Source organism: Coregonus clupeaformis, unplaced genomic scaffold (genome assembly GCF_020615455.1).
Source record: "Coregonus clupeaformis isolate EN_2021a unplaced genomic scaffold, ASM2061545v1 scaf0119, whole genome shotgun sequence".
NCBI classification, from domain to species: Eukaryota; Metazoa; Chordata; class Actinopteri; order Salmoniformes; family Salmonidae; genus Coregonus; species Coregonus clupeaformis.
Genome location: NW_025533574.1, coordinates 524510 through 534574, shown reverse-complemented (window position 1 = coordinate 534574; position 10065 = coordinate 524510). Strand labels below are relative to the sequence as shown.

Below are 10065 nucleotides of genomic sequence, written 5' to 3'. Positions count from 1 at the left end.
ATAAAGTAATAACAATTAGAATTTATCAAAGCACTGCCTTCCAGTCAAGTATTTAGACCTCTACGTGAAATCTTACAGCTCAATCTAACTCGCTGGACTGTCTCTATTTATTTTATTTTTTTCGCTAACCAGAGCCATAAATTATTCTCCTTTGTCCTCAACTCAATTTTCACAGCTCTATCGCCATTTCAGTTCGCTATTCAATTTATTTAACTGTTCTCTCTGATTAGGCCCTAATTAATAAAACAAATACTTGCTATCGTTGATAAGCATACATTTAATGATATTCCTATCATTTGAACTATCTCTCACCCCTCCCCTTGCTCCTTCCTACACAACGGGGGAGGCACGGGGACCTTGTAACATATTTTAATAGACCTTTCTAGAATACTTCTACTTAAGCTATCTAATTCAACCTTTCACATTTCTCAATCCACGTAGTAATCTAGGTCTATAGCCCCAATGTGAAAGCTTTACCCACTGTCCCTACCTGGGTTCGAACCAAGGACCCTCTACATACATTGCCAGTCACCCCACACATTCCGCGATCCTTTCAAAGTATATACTTCCAGTTCATAGAGCAAGTGACGTCACCAAATGAAAACCGCACTAGCTCTCACCTCATTCTAAGGTTGCTGGGGCCTCTTTCATTCCCTGCCAATAGATTAGGTAAGGCTATCAGTTGGTACTGGCCCCCTCCTACTCTCTCTCTCTCTCTCACTGCTTCTCGAACAAGTTTTGTCCGTTTTTCGTTTTAACGTAATATTCGTCCTTTATTTAAAGTACGTTAGTCTATTTATTTAAATCACGTTATTCCCACCTAATTAGTTAAAGTCGGTGCATATTTATATTTCAACGATAAACCAAATTATTTCAGTCAAATTATTTAACCAGTATTTTGCAGGGTCAAACATCAAACGTTAAATTAATGTGGCGTCAAACATAAAACATTTATATTTGGGAACTTAATCACATCAAGCCAATATCATGTTGTGTTGAACATCCAACGTTAAATTGAATAAGATATCAAATTTCAACTTAATTTCTTCTTTAAAACCAGTATTATGTTATTTCAAATACCAACGTTACAGTTTAATTATATCAGTTCAATACATTTCAATTTAGTTATATTGACTATTCATTATCTTTACCTTTATATTGTCAAAATAGTTACAGACCTTGCCGGTGGAACAATACTCTATGGTACCATGGTTTAACATCACATTCACCACAGGTTTGCATGTCACAATATGGTGCTTATCTACTCATAATAATTCGTATAATAATTCATAATTTAGTTCACTTACATCAAACAGGTGTTTCACAAAATTAATTTGGATAAAGCCAATGTGCAGAACTTTAGTTATATAACAATAGGTGTCTGTTTACCTGTTTTTAGTTGTCCGGACTCTTTGTGAAACACACCGTCCAACGACAGCAATGTCCAATCGGCCGGACAATACCCAGCGAAGTCCCTCTACCAGATCACGTCGGCGGTCACCAATTGTTAAATTGCGTAAATTCTAATCTGGTATAGGAACAAAAAGAGGTCAATACACGTCTTCTAAAATAGACTAGTATTTTAATTAATGCAAACACTTGAATGGTAAATATGATGTTCGTATATATGGGCCCACTGAAAAACCATGCAGGGCAGACAGAGAACTGAGCTTTTGTTATAAGTTCTTCTTTAAATACTCTGACAGAGATAGTTCCCGCTCCCTGCTGGGCCTGTCAGAGTAGAGGCTGGTTGTGGTTTAAACTTACCCAACCTATCGATGGCGCACAGGCTGGTCCCAGCCCCTTGGCGCTTCACTGTTGCCAGGCATTAGTTGTTATCTTTACAACTTGTCTCGAGTCAGCAACCTCAGACATAGTTTGTCCTTCTTTGTAGCAGAACACATGTCCTTGAGCGGTTTAACAAAGAGGCTGTGTGTGTGAGTCACAAGCCTGTCTCAGCCTACCCCCTAACGGTTCCTCACATTAATCACAGCTTGTTATATTAAACAATCTATATCAGTACAGCACAAACCTATTATGTTTAATCATTAATGTATTCTTTCTAAGCTAGGCATCACATCTAGTTATAAGAAAATAGATCCCCACAGTAACTGTGTATTTTTCATGTTGTGAAATTATTTTGATGTTATACGAAAGTAGAGGGATTTATGATTCTAGAACTGTACCGCAATTGAGAGTCGATTCACGTTTAGATGGGAGTATTTGACTGCTTTGACTTCCAGAGCCAATTCGCCTTTAAACAGAACAAGTAAGGTCCTTGGACTATAAGGAGTAATGTTTGGCTCCTTTAGTCGATTATTGGGCTAGGTCCCCCACATTACATACTTTCTGATACACAAAATCAGTTTGAAATCAAATAAAGTTGATTGACCATAAGTTAGAAAAATGTATAACTGTAAATCAGTGACTTTCACCCCTGCTTATAATGCTACTAAGTTGATGAGGTCAAAGTCTACTGTGGTGTCAAGCTATAAAGTTCTGAGTCTCTGACAAATTTGAATGATGATTTTGGTTGAAGACAATATAGACGATTTCAAGGGAATCCTCAAGAAGGTTTAGACGAAGAAAATTATTTACTTGTGGGAATGAACAAGCAAGGGTACTGTAGGTGCTCTCAGTAAGTACTGTTTCCAGTCCACAATTTGTGTACTTTTCAACACACAAACACACCAGATATTTTCGGAATCTTGTCCAGAAAATCTGTAACTAGACCTGTTGGACAACTAACTCATTGTTGACTCCAAAAGGAGCATGAATAGACATATTGCACAAAACAGGGTAAATTGAACATTTAAACATGGCAGTGTATGTGCAAGGTAAATACATGTCAACACATGGGTTATTGTAACATTCATTATTACAAGAGCTAATTAAAAGCTGAAATCTTATTTGCAAGGGGGAACAAATAACTTTCTTCCCACTGTTGTTACACTCAAATCTGTCCCCCGAGATGGGAGGAATAGTTGACAGCGCACCGTCGGAGCCTTTACGCAACACAGCTACAATGTAATGGACTTTTAATTCCAAAACGAATTTAAAAGAGTTGACAAGCCGGTGCAACAAGAACATATTACATTAAACTAACCGCTGACCTGATAAATATTGTTCCTGCAAAGCTTATGTCCTGCAAAGCTTATGGACATCAACAATCTTGCGCGAGCCTAGTAGCTAGCCTCCTGTAAAGCTAGCTATCTAGTCAGTTAGCTTGTTAGCTAACAACACTCCCCGTCTATTTTTAGTGCAATTAAGCAGCTATTTCCAGACAAAGGCGTCACCCTCTTATGACCTGTAAAGTCATTATTGTCTCCCATGATCTCGTTAAGTTAGCTAATCATTTGTACAAAATGTCAACGACATCGTTGGATAAGGAATTGCAGGAGCGCTTAAGAGAGGCGTCTGCGATTGGAGACATCGATGAGGTGCGGATTTTAGTGGAAAGCGGAGTAAATGTCAACTCTCAAAACGAAATAAACGGATGGTAAGTGTGTCTAATACCAATATTTATATATATTAAACTTAAACACAAGTTGATAAATAACATGTAAGGTGATTATTGATCGATTGATTGTTGGTGATAAAATGCTGCCTGCGCAATGTTGACAACGTGCAATGCAACGGCATGTCTAATGTCACAATTTCATGCTGGCCTAAGAAGAATAGTGTGTTATCCAATTAGGGCTAGATGGCAATCTCCTTTAACTGCAAGTGATGCAAATATACCCCCGCGTGGGTTCTCAAGTATGACGACAATAAAAATGATGATGGCTCATTCAATCTTTCTTCAACATTATGAATCATCCCAGAGCAGATCATTGACTTACTTTATTCATTGTCTCCTATTCAGGACATGTTTGCATTGGGCATGCAAGAGAAACCACAAACAGGTTGTGTCGTACCTGCTGAACTCTGGAGCTGACCAAGAGATCCTCACAGCTAAAGATGAGCTGGCTGTCCAGCTGACCTCTAAGCCTGAAATCAGAAGACTGTTAGGAGGTAAATGACCCGTCATCACTTCACCACTCCACCAGTTATTACTGTTTTTGTGTTAAAATCCTCTTAAACATTCTCATGTAATATCTGTATAATAGCTGTATTTTGGGTATAATTACTATTCACCCCTAAGCACTAACCTTAAGCCAGTTATTTGTGTTTTACCTGCTCATAGTTAGGGTCACAATTTGGGTAATGATCTTAGATGGAGGCTCTACCAGGACCTGCTATGTTTTGGTTTTCACAGTATGCTCAGGCCATGTCAATGTTCAAGGTTCTCCTCAGTTAAATGTAGTGTCTTATGTATATTTTCACAGTTGAGGAGGAGGAAGTGCCTGAAATCAAGGAGCCTGAGTTGCCAATCATCCCAAACTACCTGTCCAACCCGCCATTCATGTATAGTAAGATGGACAACAAGGCTGAGCTGATATTGGCACAGTTGACCCAAAATGGCAATGGAGACCACTCATCAGAGGACCCACACAGCGACCCAGCTTCCCTGTCGCCCACCCACGAGCAACAGCTGCCTCAGCAACCGCAGAGCCTACTCTCTGACACCCCGAGCCCGAGGGAGGGGGCCTTCATTCCAATGGCAGAGCAGAACGGAGTGTCGCCGAGCCCTGCCTCGTCTCTCACCGTCAACGGAGGCCTGCCTATGGACCTCTCCATGGAGCCCCACCTGGTCAACCATGGGGAGTACCCACACTCGGTGGCCCATAATGGGCCTGTGTGCTCTCCTCCCCTGCCCTCCCCCAGCCCCAGCACCACCAGCAGTAGCAGCCAGGCCCAGGTGGCTAACGCTAACCCATCCATGACCCGGCAGCAGTCCATCCCTCAGCAGCTCAACTGTGGCCAGGGGGCTGGGGGTAACATGCCTGCCTTCCAGCCTTTCTTCTTTACCAGTACCTTCCCTGTCAACGTGCAAGGTAAGGACGGTCCCCACACTGCACTTGCTTTTGATGTTGTGCTGTTGATGTTGTGTGACGTGTGTTTGTCTCTAATGTTGTGGTGTTCGATCAAGCATTGATTTGAGTCAACAACAGCAGAGCCTTTTTGGAGCTAATCCCATTGCGTGTTGAGCCTGTTTTATCGCCACTCTGCACTTTCAGACCCATTGTCCAATGCTTTCTCCCCCTGTGTGTGCCTGAATGTGCCCCAGATACTGAGTGTTCTTTCTACTGCATCACACACACTGAAGTAGCTAACTTTATCTCATTGGTGTTTCTGTCTCTCTCTCCCAGAACTGGTCCTAAAGGTGCGCATCCAGAACCCCAATGCGCGGGAGAACGACTTCATCGAGGTAGAGCTGGACAGACAGGAGCTGACCTACCGCTCGCTGCTCCGGGTGTGCTGCCGCGAGCTGGACATAAGCGCCGAACACGTGGAGAAGATCCGCAAGCTGCCCAACACCATGCTCAGAAAGGTATGGGAATGGCAGTAACAAACACATCACCAGGGTGATGTTGTAGGTGGCTCTGGTACTCAAACTGGCTGCTTCTAACTCTAGTGGTTGAGCAGTAGCACTGTGAACCCTGAGGCTGCAGCTACCTTTCCACTCCACTAACCAGCTCAATGGAGCGAGCAGGCCAGGGTAGGGCAGGGCCAGGCACCACTAATGAAAGATGCAGGGCAGACAGGAACACTCCTAGACACACACTTCATAGGCCCAACAGTTCACTGTTCTGTTAGGTTAGGTTGGAGCACCACACTGTTCTGTTAGGTTGGAGCACCACACTGTTCTGTTAGGTTGGAGCACCACACTGTTCTGTTAGGTTGGAGCCCCACACTGTTCTGTTAGGTTGGAGCACCACACTGTTTTGTTAGGTTGGAGCACCACACTGTTCTGTTAGGTTGGAGCACCACACTGTTTTGTTAGGTTGGAGCACCACACTGTTTTGTTAGGTTGGAGCACCACACTGTTCTGTTAGGTTGGAGCACCACACTGTTCTGTTAGGTTGGAGCACCACACTGTTCTGTTAGGTTGGAGCACCACACTGTTCTGTTAGGTTGGAGCACCACACTGTTCTGTTAGGTTGGAGCACCACACTGTTCTGTTAGGTTGGAGCACCACACTGTTCTGTTAGGTTGGAGCACCACTGTGTGCTGTAAGATTAGAAACCCTGATGACTGCAGCTTGATGATGGAATGATGGTCACCCATTATTACCATTTTAATAAATCATATGCATGAGAGTGAGAGTGTGTGTACAGCTCTATTCTTTTCTTATGAGTTAGGGCCACACAGTGTGTGGAGAAAATGTACGTTGTCACAATGGTTTTGAACTTTTGGGTTGATTATGCAGTTTGCAAGTTCATTGATTTGAGCTACATTGTGTTCAATGGCACACAGTAGTCCCATCTTGCCATGTATGGGTGGATTTGATATGAAAACAATGTCACCCATCCAGTTATGAAGGGAGCTGTTGTCACATTATGTAATCCCAGAACAACTGCTGACTAAGACTGCGACCTACAAAACACACACACACACACTCACTCTAGAAGAGATTACTTCTCTTATATCCTCCCACCTAATGTCTGTCAGTCGTGTGTGTGATGAATGATGTATGTACTCGTTTTTGTACCGTAATCACTACAAACAATTGGCCCTTTTGGGGACAATAAAGATTTGTTTTATTGAATGTAACTTTATTATTCCCAGGACAAAGACGTGGCTCGGCTGCAGGACTTCCAGGAGTTAGAGGTGGTGCTGGAGAAGGCTGAGGGCCTGGCACTCCTCTCTGGGGCGGGAGGCCTCACCGACAGACCCTGCTACAACATGAAGGCCTCCAGACTCACCTACTAGAGATCAACAGGACTAACAGACACACAGACAGACGCTGATGTCCATGTGGACCCTACTAGCTCTCTATTGGCCGTAATAGCTACTATCGTTTAGTCAATTTCATTGCAGTATGATTCGGTGTCGTTCAGCCAGCGTTATTGAGGTTTGTTTCAAAATCCCGTTGTGTTAGCTAGGTAATGTGGTCGTCCTCCTCGCCATGCCTCTCTTTGCCTTGCTCCCTGCCAGTCTGTGTCCCCATGCAGCACTCGCTAACCGATTACTCATGCATCATGTCCTCAGTTATATACTGAAGAATTTGGGCCTCCTTCCCTCGCTCTCCCCTCCTCTCTTCCCCCTGTCCCACTCTCTCTCATCCCTCTCTAGTTTGTTGTGTCGGGCTACAGTGGAACATTGGCGTTGAGGGACAGTGACAGTCTTCCAAGATGGCTTAACTTATGTACTGTACATGGATCCCTTTGTACTGGGCATTAGTCATATATGTACTGTGGACTTGGCTCATGGATGATGAGGGGGTTGATAAGAGTAGAGGCCATTTGAACAGCTCTTCTGATATAGGCCTACTGCTCTTATCAGTCCAACATGGGCAGCTTGGTACAATGTTGCGACACAGCTGACTTGCACACAGCAACATGCAGTACTGCCGCTTGCTTTGGTGGACATAACAGGTGGCTGCTGACGTTCCAACTGGCATTCACACACATTCTGCAGACTGTATACACACACACACACTCAGTCATACTCAGTCATACTCCCACACTTCAGTGATATTTCCAAATGGTTGCCCACGTTATCACACTACCCTGTTTATTTGTTCTTAGGTGGATGCCTGATGGAGCTATTTATAGAGATGTTGCTTTGTGCTACTGAGGTTCAGTAATCTAAGAGGGAGTGGGTGTGAGTGCTGTCTCTTGCCAGTTGAGAAGTTTGTGTTAGTTTTGTTGAACTGTTTGTTGTTATGTGCTCAGTAAGCAAACAGATGCTTCAAGTTTCATCCATATTGTTAAGACAGTGGCTCTGTTTCTTAAAGAACTGTCTTTGTTAGGTGGAAGATAACAGCCTTCTAACAGATGCTATGGTTAGCTAGCTCCACAGACACCGTCTGGATTTCAATCAAACACCCAATGTGGAAACATTATTCATTGCTCCTGCTCTATGATAAACAAACATTTTTTATTTTTTATTATACAACGTTTACTTGCTGAAACGGAACAAAACTAATTGAGATTGACATGTATTTGGTGCAGGGGCAATATTTATATTTTCTACAATTTGGTTGAATGTTTGTGTGTGAGGGGTTATTTTTAATGTAACAGTTATTGGGTATAATATTCAACTGACACTTTCAACTGTGAATGAAATGAATCGTAGGCAGTTCCTATAGAGTTAAGGTATTATTGATTTAAGCAGAAACCGCTAGGTGCACTTTAGGGGAAGTATATTCCCAGCACAAGTGGAGGTTCCCCTAAAATGAGGATGTTAAACCATTTTTGGATTGCTTCACTTAAGATATTTCCATTTACTGTGATTAGATCAAAACCAAATACAAACCTAGACAGAAAAATAGTCTGGTTCTCCACAATAGATTTATCAATCATAAATGTCCTTCTATTTTTGAATTGCTGTATAAAATGTGTTTTTGTTTTGTTTTTCGGAACGAACTGAATGATGTAGCAAAGGATAGTTTGAAAGGATTGTTTGCGTTTCATAAGTTTGTGACACAGCTGTTATGTTTGAGTGCTTCCATAACACTTTCCCCAAGCAATTCTCCCCAAGCCGTTGGTTCTATTGTACAGTGCATTTGTCATAATACACAAATTCATACTGCTCTGTCAGAACGTTTAAACATATAACCTACATTAACATGTAAGCTAGCTAGGGATCAAATGTTCGTTCTTGAGGGGTCCCCGGGTTTAAACTACTGACATTTTACTTTTGTCAAGTTATGGTGTTTGCTACTTATTTGTTTGAGTATAAATGATGATTCATACACAAGAATGCAAATGTTAGTATTGAAGCTGAATCCGAGTACATTGATTGAAAAGATTACTGCTTAATGACAAACACATTTGCTCATAGAAGACTAAGACCCTAACATGTCCTATCAGTTCTTCATGCTAGTTACATTCAGTTCAACGGTACAGTCAGTGCCCCACTGCAGAAGTTTATAAACAATCAAGTCAGTTACTAACAAAGCTGTTAATTGTTTACCGTTGAAATGTATACCTTAAGCTCTGACTGTCTTAGTATGTTATTGATTCTATATTTTTTATTAATTGGTAATTTCCTTTTTTAACGAGCAATTTCTTTCGTTTGTATCGATGCCTACAAGTATGGAAAGCGTTTATCAATGGGGGGGAAAGTGAAGGTATGTTGCAGCTAGGATGAAACCAAGTGCAAAGCCACAGTATCTGCTGTGTTGGGAATGAGTTTAGTGTAAATGTTGAAGAAATACAATAAGAAAGACTAACTTGAACATGTCAAATGGACTATCAAGAGAGAATTTGGTGTTCCTAACTTTTTAATGCTTTATAAGTGATGATGTGCCACGAGAGTGAGAGGTACTTGGTTGAAGAAGCTGGGCGATGGTGTTTGAAATGCCTACGGCCATTTTGTGCCCGGTGTTCTAGACCTACAGTCTTCTAGAATGTTCCAGAATTGTTACTGGTTCTGTGCGAATGGAAGACTAAAATTGTACTGATTGATTGCTCATGTTCTAGAGGAAGAATACAGTCTAACTTAACCTATGCATTCAGAGTCTGATATTTTTATATGTCCTGTGTACCTTTGATAAATTCCTTATAGGCACTGTTTAACTTGTTTGATTGTGAAGACCTGTACCTGTTCTTTGATAAAGCATGGTGGATTACTTGATCAATCTTTCCTTTTCTCTGAAATTGGTTGTTATATCAAAGGATGAGATGGTAATTATGAATATGGCAGAGAACTGAAATGAAACCTCATCTGTTTCTGCTAACATCCACTAGAGGGGATAGACAAGTCAGTGTTGACATGAATCAACCATGCCAATTCAGTGGTGTAACTGTTCACTGCCTGGCTCTCCTCCCAAGGTAAATCATTTAAAATGAAACATGATTACCTTTCATCCAAATAGCACGATTATATGAAGCTTTAAAACTGTTTAACTAGATTGATTTGGGAGTCGGTGTGTGTTATTACAATAGGATACACTGAGTGTACATAAAATTAGGTACACCTTCCTAATATTGTGTTGCACCCCTTTTTGCCCTC

The 10065-nt window shown here is 41.7% G+C and overlaps 1 protein-coding gene across 1 annotated transcript; it reads left to right on the top strand.

Moving 5' to 3' along the window:
- Nucleotides 1-2972: 2972 nt before the first annotated feature.
- Nucleotides 2973-9687, top strand: LOC121568830 (ankyrin repeat domain-containing protein 40-like). Its single transcript, XM_041879268.1, has 5 exons — nucleotides 2973-3499; nucleotides 3866-4014; nucleotides 4329-4937; nucleotides 5253-5434; nucleotides 6673-9687. The coding sequence occupies exons 1-5, from the start codon at nucleotides 3303-3305 to the stop codon at nucleotides 6814-6816; spliced, it is 1281 nt and encodes a 426-aa protein (XP_041735202.1). The 5' UTR covers nucleotides 2973-3302; the 3' UTR covers nucleotides 6817-9687.
- Nucleotides 9688-10065: the final 378 nt, after the last annotated feature.

Excerpts from the sequence above, each read along its gene's own strand:
- LOC121568830 (XM_041879268.1), top strand. The coding sequence starts at position 3,303 with ATGACCTGTAAAGTCATTATTGTCTCCCATGATCTCGTTAAGTTAGCT. Across the intron at positions 3,500-3,865 it reads CAAAACGAAATAAACGGATG|GACATGTTTGCATTGGGCAT; the intron begins GTAAGTGTGTCT and ends TCTCCTATTCAG. Across the intron at positions 4,938-5,252 it reads CTTCCCTGTCAACGTGCAAG|AACTGGTCCTAAAGGTGCGC; the intron begins GTAAGGACGGTC and ends TCTCTCTCCCAG.